General features: G+C 37.1%; 2 protein-coding genes across 2 annotated transcripts; one reads left to right on the top strand and one right to left on the bottom strand.

The window, feature by feature from the left end:
- Positions 1-1,065: 1,065 nt before the first annotated feature.
- On the top strand, positions 1,066-9,143 carry LOC127126668 (U11/U12 small nuclear ribonucleoprotein 65 kDa protein). Its single transcript, XM_051055627.1, has 11 exons — positions 1,066-1,470; positions 1,660-1,731; positions 1,892-2,119; positions 2,594-2,675; positions 2,799-2,975; positions 3,280-3,444; positions 3,534-3,704; positions 4,647-4,734; positions 4,915-4,973; positions 5,616-5,681; positions 8,512-9,143. Exons 2-11 carry the CDS (start codon positions 1,697-1,699, stop codon positions 8,593-8,595), a joined length of 1,155 nt encoding a protein of 384 aa, XP_050911584.1. The 5' UTR covers positions 1,066-1,470; positions 1,660-1,696; the 3' UTR covers positions 8,596-9,143.
- A 152-nt stretch (positions 9,144-9,295) lies between these two features.
- On the bottom strand, positions 9,296-10,452 carry LOC127126669 (uncharacterized). Its single transcript, XM_051055628.1, has 2 exons — positions 10,130-10,452; positions 9,296-10,044 (listed from the first exon to the last, which is right to left on the bottom strand). Exons 1-2 carry the CDS (start codon positions 10,244-10,246, stop codon positions 9,544-9,546), a joined length of 618 nt encoding a protein of 205 aa, XP_050911585.1. The 5' UTR covers positions 10,247-10,452; the 3' UTR covers positions 9,296-9,543.
- Positions 10,453-18,015: the final 7,563 nt, after the last annotated feature.

Raw genomic sequence — 18,015 nt, 5'->3', positions numbered from 1 at the left:
GAAGCTAGAAGGAATCACGCCAGAAGAATGTTGGTTTGGTGTCAAGCCTAGCTTGAGTCATCTGAGGGTGTTTGGATCTATAACACATAGACATGTGTCAGATCAGTTGAGAAGAAAACTTGATGACAAGTCGAGTCAGATGATCCTGATAGGATATCATTCACTAGAGGATACAAGTTGTTCGACCCAGTGAATAAGCAAGTGGTGACCAGTAGAGACATTGAAACATTCGAAGTGGATGAAAGCAATAAACGAAGAACTGAAGTAAATCGAAGTCAACAACACCTGGTCACTTGTCAAATTTCCCCAAGACAAGATGGCAATCGATGTGAAGTGGGTATACAAGGCGAAGTTGAATCCCAGAGGAGAAGTGACTCGACACAAGATGAGGCTTGTGGTGAAATGATTTCTTCAGAAAGAAGGAATCGACTTTTGCACCTGTTGAACAACTGACAAATGTGTCCTTAATATCCCCTTAGAAGAAGAAGTTTATGTTGCCCAATTAGTTGGTTTTGTGAAACATGACAAAGAAAGAAAGGTGTACCGGCTACATAAAGCCCTGTACAGACTTAGACAAGCTTGGTGCATTTGACTTATATGCTCAAGCTTGAGGGAGAGTGTTGATATGTATTTATTCAAATGTCTCTTATTCTCTTGTATTTCAACATTAAGAATGTGTGGTTGGGCCTAACTCAACCCTACAAAATCGGTTAAAATCGGTTGGTAGAGTAAGGATTGCCCCCACTTACAAACACATGTTCAGGCCATATATTATCCGATGTGGGACTCTTAACACATATTATTTGGGGCCTTCCTGCATAGATTGCACATGGACACTAATTGCACACCTCTACAAGCCATTTGCTCATCCATAGGTAGCTTTCCATGAATAACTCTCCAGTAAATTAAAGAGGTAGAGGGAGCGATACCTTTATGCCAAATAACTTTGCCCCGGGGAACTGTGGGAGAATGGCCGGATGTATGCAAGTAGGCTTTCTTCATGTTAAACAGACCATCATTCTCAGGGCACCAAATCCTCATCTCCTGCCTTTGTCTAGCCACTTCAACATTCTGAGCGACCAGGTCCAGGCTAGGGAAGATGTTCACAAGAGCTTGAGGCAGGACTATCTTAGAGTCATAAAGAAGAGAGCTAAGCATAGTCCTCAAATGGCAATGAAATTGTTCTGGGATGTGTAAGTGCTCCACAAGAGGCTTTCCACTCCAATTATCTTGCCAAAAATTAATGTTTGTCCCTGAACCAACAAGCCAACCGGAGTTTGCTTTGAAAACATGAAACCGTTGCTTCACCCCAGTCAAGATGGAAGATGACACATGGTGCTTGATGTGCCCTCCACCTCTGTGAACTCTAGCCCTCAGAATTAAGGCCCATTGATCCTTTGAAGACGACACCCTTTCTAGACTCTTGGCCCATTACGGAGCTTCCTCTGTTCGCCTTTGTTCCGGTGGAAGGTATCATTCACCTATTTGTGCGGTTTATTTTCCAACTCATTTGTGTTCATGATCTATGAAACACGTACCCGCTAATAATTTATGAGAATGGAAGTGATTGAATTTAACCTGAACATGAAGTGTCAGTGCTACATAGTTCATGATTACTTTCAAACAATGCATAGCTTATAATTGCTTGATCTAGTGCAGGTTGAGAAATTGTGCTTTTGTGGATTTCAAAAATGACATGCTGGCATCTCAAGCACAGCGCCAACTAAATGGGTATTCATTTTTAATAACCCAATAGATGCAATTGGTTTACAAAAATAATTTGATATTGTGATATCCTTTTTAGTTATTAATTGGTTTACAAAAATATATTTTGATATTGTGATATCCATTCTTTTGATGATTGTATCTTTGTTTCCTTGGGGTTAATCAGGTTGAAATTTCTTGGTAAAGTCTTGTCAGCTGAGAAAGCTAGTAAGCCAATTGCGAATGAGGAAAAAAGCAGCGGAGCTCAGCTGGGAAAAGACTCTAATACACCAGTGGTGAAGAATGAAAATGTAACTAAACCTATTGACGGAGACACAAAATCGGGAGGCCTCCCTATTCAGGAGCCAATTGCCCATAGAGTTGGTGTTGATTATCCATTTCCTCCTCATCTTGAGTATGCTTCTAATTGTCACTTTTCAGTTGTTAGTATTTGTTGCATTTTTGTATTATATCATTGTATATCATATAATGCCTGTAATTGAGACTTGACTTGAGTCAGCCTTCTTAGCTTAGTTGTTAAGCTTTTAGTTTAACTGCCAGATGCAAATCAGGTTCCGTCAACTGTCAAGCCTTGGTAGTTTTCAGTGTTAATCTTACTAGAATTATTTTAGCAAACCACTTTTTCAACACTTTCTTTGATTCAGTGAATTTCATGCGAGTCCCCCAAAAACCTGTGCTCACCTCTCTTTTTAGTGGGATTCTCATAAAATTGTGAAAGTATTGCAAGCATTTATCATGTTTACTAGTACTACTATGTATCCTGTTATCAATCAAGGAAATTATTACATATGATTAGTTTTAGAAAAAGATTTTTAAGTTGAGTCATTATGTTCGGTTTGCCATAAGCCTAACAATGATTGTTTTTCAGGTATGCTTATCCTCCACCGGATGGAAATATACTGACCAACATCGTCAATGCTCTAATTGCTGTTCCCCGCTTTTACACTCAGGTTGGTCTGGTTTCAAATGAAGCTTCAAGGATTTATTGGTTCCTTTTACCAGCACATGTATCATTTTTTGTGTGCTCTTTTTATAACTGAACCCGTCATATTGACTGTACCTCTTTAGTATAGGTTCTACACTTGATGAACAAAATGAACATTCCTCCCCCCTTTCGTATGGCACTACCCACGCCACCATTACCTCCAGAGGTGCCAGCCCCACCTTTACCTCCTCCTCATTCTGTAACTGCGAAGCCTCAATCTGCAGATATGTCTAGTGATGAATCAGAAATGGGATCTTCAGATGAGGTAACTTCTTCACTGCTTGCTAGGGATCAAACTGAGCCTCTTTATTTTCTGGATCTTTTGTATGACAGCCTAATCTTTCTGAATTGGTATGTGACATTATGTTTTGCTTTTCATCCAGCAATATATTTATTGATGTATTCTTTACTCTAGTCTATTTTTCATGGAAAATACCTCTTCCATTGAAGCAAAATTATTATGTCAATCAATATCAAACTATAATTATATGGTGCCAATAGGAGATAGCTACGTTTTCTTGCTTTTAGTGAAATTTGATTATCAATGGAAAGTAATAAAAGCTTTTTAGGAGGATGGAGCAAGAGCAAAAAATTCTGGACGAAAGCGTGCCAGGCGTGGGGCCATTGTTGGCCCTGCTATTGATAAAGATGTGGCTCATGAGTCTGTTGGAGTAAAACCTGCCACTTTGATCCCGAAAGAAATCCCGATGATAAAAAAGAACCCCGTCTTAAAGGTATTTTCTTTTCTCAAGATTGGTAGCAGGAGCATATTAACATTGTGTTTAAGCTATTAATAATTTTATCTTTCCTTATAATTCTGCAGATCAAAATTGCTCCCAAAGCAACCCTGAATGAACATAAGGATAATGACACAAGTCCAGAGTTACAAGAGCCAGAAAAAGAGACTCTAGATCCCAACAAGTTTTTGACTCCGGAAGAATTAGAGAGAGGAAAGTTACCTCCTGAGGAAATATTATCTCTTCCAATGTTTAAGGTATGGATCTTATCTCAGCATATTAGAAGATAAAAGTTTCTAATTATAAGTTGGAAACTTAAACTTCTTTCAGGATACATTATTAATTAGTTGTATTAATTTCCTTAAGATGATCACTTGAAAGCAAGCAATGAAACTGATTAGTTTTACCGGTCTGCACTAGCATGGTTCAGTGGAGGGGAAAATCATGTTATTTACATTTTGTTTACATTCCGGAACTATCATGTCTATATATTGGAAACAAGTTTGTCAGCTTACGCCTATAAATAAATTTAGAAGTAAGCCTTGTATTTTCCGGTCTTAATCTTTAGAATCTCCCTTGATGAGTTTTTCTTAGAAAAAGACTCCTTTCAGAATGAAATATAAGCAAAAATGGACTAAATTACGTCTATTGAAAAAGGTAGTTGATCATATTTAATATGTTCAATTTCAATTAAAAAAAGTCAATTGTCCAAGTTACCCTCAGACTAATAAATTGAGTCATTATTAGAAATACAATTAGTTAAATTAAATGAAGCGTATGATTATATTAAAGAGATACTGTCATTCAATAAGAGAAAAATTGTTTATATTTGTTTTTATTTTATTCTAAGTAAAGTTAACTATTTTTGCTTATAATTCACTCTGGAGGGAATAAACTTTAGTTTCATTAGTGGAACTCTTGTTGCTGACACGTTCACTGCACCACCTTGCCACTCTTGCTGTTTCTCATCAGGGTTTCGTCCGCTGAGTTCTTGATGATGAAATGATTGATCTAATGGATCTTTGTGACTACTAGTAATATTTAAGTGCATCTGATGCACTGCATGTTCATAATAAGGACTAATACATTGGAACTGTGCATGTTTTAATAATGGTCAAATTGTTGAATTTGTGAGAGCTTCCATGGTGTACAATTGTATGTTGATGAGACTTACATTTTTGAACTGATGGATTGTGCAGAACTATACAGCAGGAAATCCTGCTTCTGTGTTGTATATTAAGAATTTGGCAAAAGATGTGATTGCTGACGATTTCTATTTTTTATTTGGTGAGTTTTCAAGACTTTTATATTTAGGCTTTGTTTAATACTTTTTTTCTCATGCAAAAATGAAATATAACTCGGTAACCTAATAAAAATATAGATGGTTTGAGATTTTCTTAGTATATATATAGTTATTGTCTGAGTGTTAATTCCACAGCTTACCTGATATTTCTTTTGTTTCTTCAGGGTCCTTCTTTGGAAGTACCGAGGCTGCTAAGTCTGGTCTTCAAGTCAAATTGATGCAGGTAAAATCTTTGATTATTTCGTAATAAACTTGTGCTCTTTTATGGTATGCAAAAATAATATATGAGGTACGGACACCTCTAGAATTAGGCATGTCGCGGTATCCGACACTTGTATGACACTCGTACGACACGTGTTGGAAAACTCAGACAAGTGTCCCAGAAAAATAGTTTTTTTCTTTGCTCCTACACTCTTTAAATCGGTGTCCAACACCTATATGACACTCATGTGACAGGTGTCCCAATTTTTTTTCTTTGCTCCGACACAACTTATATATTAAAGATGTGTAAAAGCAATGTTGATCAATGAAGGCTTAAAGATATTAAATTTTATTAGAACATTTAAAACTTTTTTCTATGGTAGATGGGATGGATAAATGACGGTCAAATATTATAATATATATAAGGATGTTAGTGTCCTAAGTTTTTTACATTAGCAGTGTCGACGAGTGTCTGGTATCTGTACTTCATAGATAATACTTAAATTTTAGTCGCTTGCTTGAAAATGGTCCATTTAAATAATAACTGGTGCAACTTGATCCATAGCGCCTATTCAACTAAACAGTATTAATGTCCCATGAAAGTCTTGTATACGGTAGCAGCATATTTGTGAGCCCAAAAGTAATAGCTAGTTTTGAATTTCAGGAAGGAAGGATGAAGGGTCAAGCTTTTTTAACATTCCCCTCCACAGAACTGGCTCATCGAGCTCTGGTATGTTTCTCACAAGTTATTGGTTTTATTTAATAAAAAATATGATTTTTTTTAGCACAAAAAGGGCAAGGCCCTTAGAGATATATTAGTGGAAAAGGGTACAAAAATGAGGGGGACTAGGCCAAAACCTCAAAACTAGCAAACTCTAAAGTTAGGCAAATCTTGTAAGTTCCTATTATAGGCATTACTTACATCATTGTGAATGCTATCCCACCACGTATAATTTCTAAGAGTTAGGCCTAAACTAACTAAAATATCTGCACAATAGTTGCCTTCCCGATAAATATGGGAGGCCAAAAAATTGATAGAAGACATGCCTAGGAGACAATTGTGCCACCTATTCCGATTTTTCCAAGGCACCAAGAGAGGATTAGAGAAAGCTTGAATAACGAGCATTGAATCCACTTCCAACCAAAAGCATTGCCAATGAGAAGCAATGGCATCCTCCAGAGAAAGAATCGCACCCATGATCTCTGCAAAAAACGCGTCACCAGCACCTAAGAAACAATAAAAAACTTCCCATGTGCATACCATTGTGATTACGAAAAATCCCCCCACACGAAGCCAAATTATCAGTCGAAGGACCATCAGAATTTCCTTTAAACCAATAACGATGAGGAGGGATCCACAACACCTCTTTAACCAACTTGGGAGTCGGAGGGACAATACTAAGCGTGAAAGCTTTAAGCAACATGAAATCAGCCATATGCACCAAAGAGAGAGGGTTGAGGACTTTTTCAGTGAGAGCTACTTGCGAATATATCCTTGAAGCCGTGATCTCCCACCTATCCAGAATATCATTAAACCTAGAGTTGTTCCTTGCCCTCCAAATACCAGAGAATATGTTTGAATAACCTGCCTCCAAAATAACTTTGGAGGTTTTCGAGCTACAGGAGTTAAGGCTAACCCAACAGTCCATGATGGAAGAAATAGGAGCAGACTTTGTGAGATTACTAAACTAGGCCCAATTCTTCTTGGCATAGCAACAGTCGGAAAAAACATGATTCACACTATTTGGGGCCTTCCTGCATAGATTGCACATGGACACTGATTGCACACCTCTACGAGCCATTTGTTCATCCGTAGGTAGCTTTCCATGAATAATTCTCCAGTAAATTAAAGAGGTAGAGGGAGGGATACCTTTATGCCAAATAACTTTGCCCCGGGGAAATGTGAGAATGGTCGGATGTATGCAAGTAGGCTTTCTTCAGGTTAAACAGACCATCATTCTCAGGGCACCAAATCCTCATCTCCTGCCTTTGTCTAGCCACTTCAACATTCTGAGCAACCAGGTCCAGGCTAGGGAAGATGTTCACAAGAGCTTGAGGCAGGACTATCTTAGAGTCATGAAGAAGAGAGCTAAGCATAGTCCTCAAATGGCAATGAAATTGTTCTGGGATGTGTAAGTGCTCCACAAGAGGCTTTCCACTCCAATTATCTTGCCAAAAATTAATGTTTGTCCCTGAACCAACAAGCCAACCGGAGTTTGCTTTGAAAACATGAAACTGTTGCTTCACCCCAGTCAAGATGGAAGATGACACATGGTGCTTGATGTGCCCTCCACCTCTGTGAACTCTAGCCCTCAGAATTAAGGCCCATTGATCCTTAGAGTTTGCAAGGTCCCAGCAGTTCTCAAACCAGCCGCCTCATTAAGAGCATTAAGAGACCTTAAGCCCAAGCCTCCAACCTCAATGCTTTGACAACAAGCCTTCCAAGCAACAGTAACTAGCTTCCTTTTAGAGGTATCTCCTGACCAAATGAAGTTCCTGGACCACCTTTAATATTCTTGAGCAGGGCAACTGGCCAAGTGTATATCATCAGAGTATGCAGCAACATGCTTTGTATCACAGTCCTCACAAGTAACACTCTTCCTGCAATTGAAAGAAATTGAGCCTTCCAAGATGACAGCTTACTCTTGATCCTGTCAATGATGGCCTTGGAAATGAGACACCTTGGGTCTGCCTCTGAATACGGGAGCCCCAAGGTACGGGAATGGCAAATGACCAATACTAAAATTCATGACAGAAGCAAGCCTATTGTGTCTCTGAGGGGTCATGGAGCCTGCGCACATAATAGATTTAGAGTGATTAATCCTCTTCCCAGAGCAAGCAGAGTACCTGTTAAACAACTCCTTGATTGTCTCAATGCTAGCCTTGTTGCCTTTGGAGAAAACCATAATATCGTCTGCATATAAAGTGTGCGAAGGGACAACTTGACTCCTTTATGAGCTTGATGCAGTTCTTGGAGACCAAATCAGAGAGACCCCTGCTCATGACTTCTTCAGCCAGACAAAAAAGAAGAGGTGAGAGCGGGTCTCCCTGCCTAACACCTTGCTTGCAGCTGAAGTAACCCCTAAGCTGACCATTGATACAAATGGAAATATAAGCAGACCCTAGAATGCATTTAATCCACTTGGAGAAAATAGGATGAAATCCAAACCTCTCAATGACTCTAAACAGAAAATCCCAATTAAGAGTATCAAAGGCCTTAGTGATATTTATTTTCTCTGCGACATTCCCTCCAAAAGTTTTTTCATTGAGAATGTTATTAGCTTGCTCACTAACTAGCTGAGGGGTGACCTCATCAGTCTATTTTCTTCTTCTGTTGGCATAATTTTTTCCGCATAGTTTGCAAAATAAGAAAGTCAATAGTCTATGTGCTATCTTTCTTATGGAGATCATAACCACATCATATGCAGTTTGAAGTGCTAATAATTTTATTATTCATCTTAATTTTCATGAGCTCTGCTGAAAAGAGTCAAATTCATCAAATTTTTCTTCTTCTTTGTCTTATTAATATTATTTTTATTGCTTATGAACATTGGTTGCAGATTCTAGTGCATGGACATGTATTTAAAGGCAAGCCAATGATCATTCAGTTTGGCCGGAATCCTACTGTTACCAAAGGAACTTAAATCTATAGACATAGAAAGGATGTATTCATATGGTGTTTTAAGAACCAAGTGATTCTCCAGTGCTCGCTGTTTGATCACGTGATAGCTACCAAATTGTTAATGATGCATTCTTCATTCAATGATTGGGAAAGGACTCTGTGATAGACCTAGACCATTAGGGCATCAACGTTCACAAATATTCACGTGCATTCTCCTTGGGTGTATAGTGAACTTCAGATAAAAAAAACCAGTTTGCATAGGAATCTATAATTCAGAACCAGATTGTTTGCAAGTGGGGTTGAATATGCAGACCAAGCTTATTTATTACGAAGGAGATATTGCTATTGCCGAATGCTGCATGCAGTCTTTGTTGGCACCAAAAAAAAGATTCACTTTTATCATACAAACATGCTGATTCTCTTGATTGTACAGAAAATATAGGGTGGCACTTAGTTCATTTTCTGATGCAGCAGTACTTTGTAGGGAACTTTGCTACAGCACTTTGTCCGTCCATTTCATCGTTTCTTTCTTTCTTGGATATTGCATTAGGTTTACATATTTGTTTATCATAGTCCATTTCATCGTTTCTTTCTTTATTTCTTGGATATTGCATTAGGTTTACATATTTGTTTATCATAGAATTAGAGACGTTGGACTTGATTTCTGGTAACATTTTGGTTGTAATATATAGTTTGATAAATATCTATACAGGAGTGGGAGATTGATTGAAATGCCAAATTTGCCAATTCATATGATGATATGAATCAGAACATTAGCGAAATTAAAATTTAAGAATAGAAACTTTGGTAATCAATACAACTATTTAATCCAAGACACACATTACAGAGCTGATTTTTTATCATAAGATGAGCTGCAAATTACAAAGACAAATTCTAGAAGAAACACAACACTGGTATTAAAAAGAAACCACACACATTCATATTATTGTTTGAGCTGACAACTTATTAGCTAGCATATATTTGAGGATTTGACATCACTTTCATTATTTGGTGATTCCTTTTTCCAAAAAGCATACGACGCCATGAAAAATCCAGCGAGTAATATAACGCAAATTTCAAGGATTGAGTTAGCAGATTGAAGATGCATCAAAACAAGCCAAACGATAAGCATAGCTTTCTGCATAGGGGTGAATACTGCACCAACTAGAACCATTAGAGCCACAGCACAAACAAACACCAGAAAACCAAACAACCCCAGCATGGACGTCCAAATGGAAAAGCGGTGAATATGTTGTTTTTGCAGGGGTAATAGGCAGCTCCAGCTCCATATATTGTAGAAAAGACCAAGAAAAACAACACTTGAGACTAAAAAAGATGAGAAACGTCGTAGAATATCCTTGCGTAAGTCCTGTTCTGAAATGAATTTTTGTAAGCGAGGAGCAACGTACGATTCATTATTATCCAGCTGGGAGGACAATTTCTTCAAATCACTCTGGAAATCAAAATCAGACTGCATCGCAAGAAACATATAAACAATATAAATCTTGGTATTAGTTTCAGAATGGAACAAAACAGATACAAGTAAGATAAATTACCGGACTATGTAAGAGCACATCATGAGGATCTGTTTTATGAAGGGATGAATCGACGTTCGTACAGATCGGTTGGTCGTCGTCTTCAAGGTTGTTGTCATGTGGAATTTGAAGACCCATTTTGAGCTTAATAGATGAAATTGAGTTAGTACTAGTAGCTATTGTTTTAATTTCAACAACAAAAGAGACTTGTTAATGGGAAACGAATATCTTATTGAAATGTGTCATAGAAAGAAAAAGGTGGAATTAAAGTAAAAGCGCGTTAGAGAAATATAGTTACAGTAATATTTTATTTTGGTGGAGTGGTAGAGAAAACGGGAATTATACTTTTAGAAACTTGGACTAATTAATTTTCTTTCTTACACCGTGATTTCCGCAAATCTCTTCAATCACGCAATCATGTGTGGTAGCCTTTAGAATCGGACGGTTCTCATTTACCTTTTATATTTTCGACATCATAAAATAAAAAATCAAATCTATTTGAATTATTAATTTCGTAAACTTGTGATCACACTGATCATGTGTTTGCAACTTCTCTTTTAATTTTTGTTCATTTTTTCTCTTTCTTTCTATTGTGACGATTTTTTTTAAATAACATATTTTTTAATGAAAATTTTAAAATAATTATTTTTTAAAAATATTTACGGAAATAATCATGTTTTAAAAAATATTTAATCTAGACGTCAATTGTATTGGCACATCCAATGAAAATGTTAGTGATTGACGCCACATGCACTGACACATTCATTACCTAGGCGCCAGTAGGATTGACGCATGCGTGTGTAGGTGCCACATGCATTGACGCATGCATAGTCCACTCTATGTGTGCATCAATGCATGTGGCTACTGCTCCACCACTGCATCTATAAATACACAGCATCACCCTTCCATAAATTTTCACACCACTTCTTATCCTCTCCTTCCATTTTTCTTCAATCTACTTCGATTTTCTTTAAAATGTCTTCATATTCATACTAGTGTCCTTATATTCACAAGAGAAATGCCGATTTAATTTTTTCAGCAGTGCAGCCTGCGATCAAGATTCGACTTTGGAATGCAGATACCTTCGAACATCTTAACGGGATCTTGAATTGTTGGTTAGATGGTGAAAGAAACAGAAGAATTCAATGACTTGATACGACGTTCAACCAAAATGGAGAAGTTCGTTTCTGAGTCAATATTAAAATTGGCAGAGACATTCACATAATGCCGTATACTTCTCACAAAATTGTTTTGATGGTTGTAATCACATAGTTATGTTGTTTATGTGTTGTATTTGTTTGTGATGTTATTTTATTTGTTGTAGTTTGTTGTGTTGTTGTTTAATTATTGTATTTGTTCTACTTATCATATGAAATGAATGTTGTTTTTAATATAAAGTAAAAGAGTTATAATTAAAATTATCTTGTTGTGTTTGTTCCAACACTATGACAGTTAGTACATAACCATTATGACTTTGTAAATATCGAATAGTAAGTTGGAAGGATCCTGTCGAAGCTTTGAACATGCCGCTATGACGTGAGAGCAGGACATACAAAAGACTTGGAAGATGGAGACCCGAGACCCACACATTTCACATTCCTTTCGGTGAGTGTACTGTCACACTTGAGGACGTCTGCATGTTGTTAGGTCTACTTATCGATGGTAAGACCGTAAATGGTAGAGTTAACTAAGATAACTGTATATTGGAGGAATTATTGGGTGCCCATTTGTGGGAAGACACAACTACGGGACAAACTTTGGGTCAACCTAGGGGCCAAGGTATTAAAAATATCTTAAACAATATTATTCAAGCATAACATTAACGAAGAATCTACTGAGTATGAAAATATAATTAAAGTTTGATGTTATATTATCATTCTATTTGGTAATTTTTTATTTCCGGAAAGTACCAATAATACGGTAAATATTATATATTTGTCGTTGTTACGAAACATAAATAAAGTAGGCACATATAGTTAGGGCTCAGCTGTTTTGTCCCATCTATATAGTTCATTGTGTAAAAATGCCAAAAGAAATACTCATACGTTTGATTCTTGCACCTATTTGCTACAAACATGGGGTTGATCAAGAATGTCATCACTCACCCCGGTCAAAGAGAAGTCATTCACATTCCCCTATGCAACAAAGTATGTTTATCTTAAATCTTCTAATTTGTTAGACTTTATACTAAAACTAACTGTAACTAATATATTTCCAATCTTTTCGATCTAAGTGGTCGGTTAAGGGGATGAACTACAATAGGTGTCTCAAACATGTTGTAGTAGTCTATCACAATCTTTTAGACCACATTGGACCAGACGATGTATTACTACTAAACAACTCTATTTTTGATTTAAAAAAATTATCCAATTACGTATCCTCAAATCATGTCAAATTCTTATACAATTTATCTGGAGGCTGTATCTCGGTCTTGATCATTAGGTTATCCATGATGATGTTGCAGTTTGGACAACAAAAAGACCAATCATCCGGTTCACTATTATGGAGATGCACCAGAGTGACCGTGTAAAACTGCAGTTCGACATGCAACAACAAATTCCAGAACCTCCGACGTGTTTGAGAGATTGTCATCAATAAAGAGTCGATGGCCAACGGGATTATTCCGATTGGAGAGACTTCGCAAAAGGATGTGTCGCCATTGAAGGAATCGACGACAACACACTTAAACGAACCAATCATACATGGTGTTAGACCAACTCAATATTATATGGCATGGTTTAGGCCGGTTACAACGCCACAGTTTATGTCTGAGCCAATGTATTTGATTGATCCACGCCAACGAGCTTCGTCATCAAACACCCAACAACAAATCCCCGCCCAACAACAATGTTAACCCACCCAAACCTAACAACCAACCTTACACCATCAACCTACCATATACATCCAACCACCAAACACCCAGCCTGATCAGTCACCATTTACATTGAGTTTTCATTACTGATCCGACGCAAAACAGAGACATTTGACACACGGTGCAAGCATTTACGGTACATTTCGAGTAGTTTTACTTCTATTATTTTATTTTTGCGTTTTTAATCTTTGTTATGTTTTATCTTTTTTTATCTTGATTTTATGCGTGGGATAGCTGTGTTTTTGTCCGATAGATCCAGGTAGAAGAACCGGAGAACTCAGAACAAGACAGTGCGAGATTCCGACATGCAAAGGAGCAGGAAAACCCCGGTACAGGAGGCCTGACACGGCCACCCGTGTCACCTGACATGGGCCATGTCAGGACAAGGGAAGCTAGTGAAGAAAACAGTAGCCTGACACGGCCACCCGTGTCAGCTGACACGGGCCGTGTCAGGCAGAAACAGCAACCGTGTCATCCTTGCCATGGGCGTGTCAGCTTAAACAGTAGGCTGACACGACCACCCGTGTCAGCTGACACGGGCCGTGTCTGTAACACCCCTTTTTGTACCCCAAAATACTTAACATATAATCAGAGTAAATAAGCACGCATATAAACAAAAGGGCGTCACATCGACGTTTTCAAAAACTAATAGCTTTCAAAAACCAACATCATTCATCATCAATATATAATACACCTGGTCATTTAAAATAACACATCTCAATTATCATGAATATTCGAGAATATGCGTTCGCATCGGAAAATAATGAATACTCATGTATGTCATAAAATGATCCATGTCCCATACCATGATCATCTCTCAATAATCACTTCAAGATAAAACAAGTAATAACATAATGCATATCCAAATAAGATATGAGTTCAATACTAGTAATCTACCCAGTGTTACATGACCAGAGCATTGACTCATTACCTAGTCTTCAAACTAAAATACGGAAACTCTCCGGCTAATCTCGAGTGAGCTACCGTCCACTTACTTCAGCAATACTACTCTTGAGTATCTGCACGATGCCCATGTAAAGGCAACATTCAAACAGAAAGGGTGAGAATTCAAATCATTATGAAGAAGTATAATAAAGCACAATGATTAAATCAACAATTAAAGGAATTCATCACACCTTGTATAACCATGTCAATAATATTAACCAACATTTATTTCACATGTTTCAAACATACATCAAACCCAAGGAGTATAACATTAAAATCCAATGCAATGTTCTCAAATATACACATAACCACAATTATCACATAATCACACATTTCACCAAGTTATGTATCCAAACATCACCAAATTCAATTACCATATCTCATACACACCTCACAATCACATCAATGCATACATTCAATTATCACATAACTCTAATATGACTCAATGCAAGACATGTGACTCTATGCATGCGGTACCTCAATGTGAACCCAACGTTTCACCGCTTTCCGATTCAATATCTAGAATCCAAGCCACGCTTCCGATCCGGACAAGATCAAAGCTACTACGCCTATTTCCAATTAAGGATCAACGTCTATGTGAACCCACAGTTTCACCGCTTTCCGATTCAATATCTAGAATCCAAGCCACTACGTCTATTTCCAATTAAGGATCAACGTCTGCTATGCCTATTTCCAATTAAGGATCAACGTCTATTTCCATGTGAACCCACAGTTTCACCGCTTCCACTATGAAGCCGACCATGCCATGAATGAATGTACAAATACTAACACATATGCAATTAAGATCATCTCTACCATCTTAACATTCCACATATCACCATAATTCAACTCTATGAATTATCCACCAATGGTACATATACACATTCATAACAATATATTATTCACAAATATAGGCTAATTATCAAATACACACAATTAGATTTCATTCAAAATGAATACAACTTTTAAAATCTCAATTTTTCATTTTTCAACAGTGGTAACCGGTTAACGCTCGGTGGGTAACCGGTTAACATAAAACAGAGCAAGTAACCGGTTAACGCTTAGTGAGTAACCGGTTAACATAAAACAAAATCAACTTCCTGCGCAGATTTTTAAGCAAGTAACCAATTAACGCTCGGTGGGTAACCGGTTAACATAAAACAGAATCAACTTCCTGCGCAGATTTTTAAGCAAGTAACCGGTTAACGCTCGGTGGATAACCAGTTAACATAAAACATAATGTAGAATTTTCTACGTTTTTCATCGTCGGAGGACTTTCGGACCTCCGATTTCGATTCCGTAAAAAGCCAAACGTTCAGAAAATTATGACTCATACAATACTCTAAGTATATAACATTAATTTACAGTTTTAACACAATCAAATCACTACAAATCGAGAATATTCATCAAGACATAACAATTCTAAAACCATGCAATTTAGGGATTTCAACCTAAACATGTTTCTACCCATTGACCCCATCATACTAACCCATAATAATAACGATTCCCCCATTACCTCTTCAATTTTCTGGAAACTCTAGCTTCTCTCTTGTTCTTCCCATCTTCTCCTTATTTTTCCTCTTCTCTTTCTCTATTGTTGTCAAATGATCAAAAAATCCTAATTCTCACTCTCCTCACCTCTTATATACTAGTATTCTATTTGGGCTTAAAGCATGATACCTCTAATTTAATTAATAGGCCCAATAAGACCTAATATTTAAATATCTATATTTAATTCAAACAAATCAAACCAACTCAATATACACACCAAGTTAATTAATTCCATTATTCATTATATCCCATATCAACTAAATAATTAATTAACACACTAATTAATTAATATAATCGATTATTATACTACCTAACAACCAATTAATTAATTAACACTCCAAATAAATAAAATAAAATATAGTAATACTAACATAATAAATAATTACTAAAATTGGGTTGTTATAGTGTCAGCCAAAGCCCAAAATTTCTAGTTTTCTCGGGCTTTTCATTCTGCGGACTTTTTAGAGACATCCTTGGACCTGTCCAACTGCTGCTGGGAACTTTTACTATAAAAAGAGGTCTTCTGCCAAAGGAAAAATCATTTTGGAATACGGCAAACCACAGTATTGTGAAGCAATCAAGTATTACAGAGATCAAGACATTTGGAGAGCTGAAGAGATTCATGAGCGGGAGCGATTGAAGATCAAAGTCATCCAATTACTTGTAATGTGTAATTTTTTATCTTGAATTGGTTTTAAACAATATGAGTAGCTAAACCCCCCAATGCTAGGGGGTGTCCTTGATTTAGAATTGTAATGAATTTGAGTTTACATTTGCATTTATAATATTTTGTTTACGGTAACCTTTTGATGTGTTTATTGCTTTCTCTTTCGGACCAATTGAGATTGATTTGTGGTTATCAATTAGGCTGGACCGCCATTGATAAGGTTTTCATCAGGTTACTCTATAGTAGACATCACCTAGGACTAGGGATACCCTGTATGAACCAGAGCATTCTTGATATTAGACAGCTTAACTTCACCCTAATTGGCTATGGACATAGGAATTAGGGTAGATTGATTAAAGGTTTTCTCACCAAGGACTTGGGAGAAAATACCCTTGAGAACTGGTAGTAATTGATATTTGTTGATGCAATAGTAACTCAGAGTTATTACAGGGATAAATCATACACCTCCCCTGGCATTGTTCCTCTTTCTCTATAAACCCTTATTTTCATCCTTCGTTACCTTTACTGTTATTATTATATTTTTACACTCAAAAAACCAAATTAATACTTTTTGTTTAATTGAATGATAATTTAAACTCGATATTGACTTACAGTCCTTGAGATCGACATTCGGGGAATTTCCCCATTATTACTATAAAAGGCTAAATAGTACACTTGTTATTTTCCCGATCAAGTTTTTGGCGCCGTTGTCGGGGACTGCCAAAAATATAGAGTTTAATTTTATTTCAATTAAAATTTTGTTGCTTTGCAATAGAATTATTTTTCTGTCATTTATAATTTACTAATTTGTGTATGCGAGGAGAACCCTCAGCTGAATTTCTTTTTGACACAGAGATCGAGAGAACCCTTCACCGAAGACGTAGAGAATAAAAAGTGGATTCTACAGAAGAAAGTACCTCAGATCAACCAGAAGTCAAGGAGCCAATGGCTGAAGTTCCTCCAATTCCACCTCCTCCACCTCCGGAAAGACTTCTGGGTGACTATGGAGGTGCAAATGCACCGGGTGGTCGACTGACCATTGTTAACCAACCGGTGAATGTGACAAATTTTCAATTGCATCCTAGCACGATCAATCAATTGGAAAGAAAACCTTTCACCGAAAAGGTTAATGAAGATGCCAACAAGCACCTGCAAAGATTTCTGACTATGAGCACAACCCTGAAAATTGATGGTCACACTGATGAAGCTAAAATATTAAGAATGTTCCCGTTCACTTTAGCTGAAGACGCGGAAGAATGGTTCTATTCTCTCCCTGCTGGTAGTATCACTTACTGGGAGGAGATGGAAACTGCATTCTTAAATGAGTATTTTCCAGCATCAGTATTCCTGCGAAAAAGGTATGAAATTCTGAATTTCAAACAGATGGATGGTGAATCATTGGGAGACACTTGCAAAAGATTCAAAAGAATATTAGTCGCGTGTCCCACTCATAATATGGATCAGACAGAACAAATGCAGATGTTCGTTAATGGGCTGAAAATAAAGACAAAACAGTTGATTGATACACCAGCCGGTGACTCAACAAATTTCTCAACAGCCACTGGTATCAAGAGGATTATTGAAGCAATAGCTGCCAATGAGCATCTAGAGCTATATGACAGGTGTACCAGTCAACCAGATGTAGTGATTGATCTAAAATTAGAGACAAATAAAATCCGTCTGGAAGACACTGTTGTTGCCGAAGTAGACAAAAAGCTGAAAGCTATGAATATAGGTACTCAACAGATAGCATAGGTTCAGCCAGCTCGGGCGAGCACGTGTGAAATCTGTAATGGACCTCATCACACAGTCTATTGATTTGCTACTCCCCAACAAATTGAAGAGATCAAATTCTTGAAGCAGAATAATCCC

The sequence above is a fragment of the Lathyrus oleraceus genome, chromosome 3, assembly GCF_024323335.1.
Source record: "Lathyrus oleraceus cultivar Zhongwan6 chromosome 3, CAAS_Psat_ZW6_1.0, whole genome shotgun sequence".
Taxonomy (NCBI): domain Eukaryota; kingdom Viridiplantae; phylum Streptophyta; class Magnoliopsida; order Fabales; family Fabaceae; genus Lathyrus; species Lathyrus oleraceus.
This window is presented reverse-complemented; position numbering and strand designations above follow the sequence as displayed.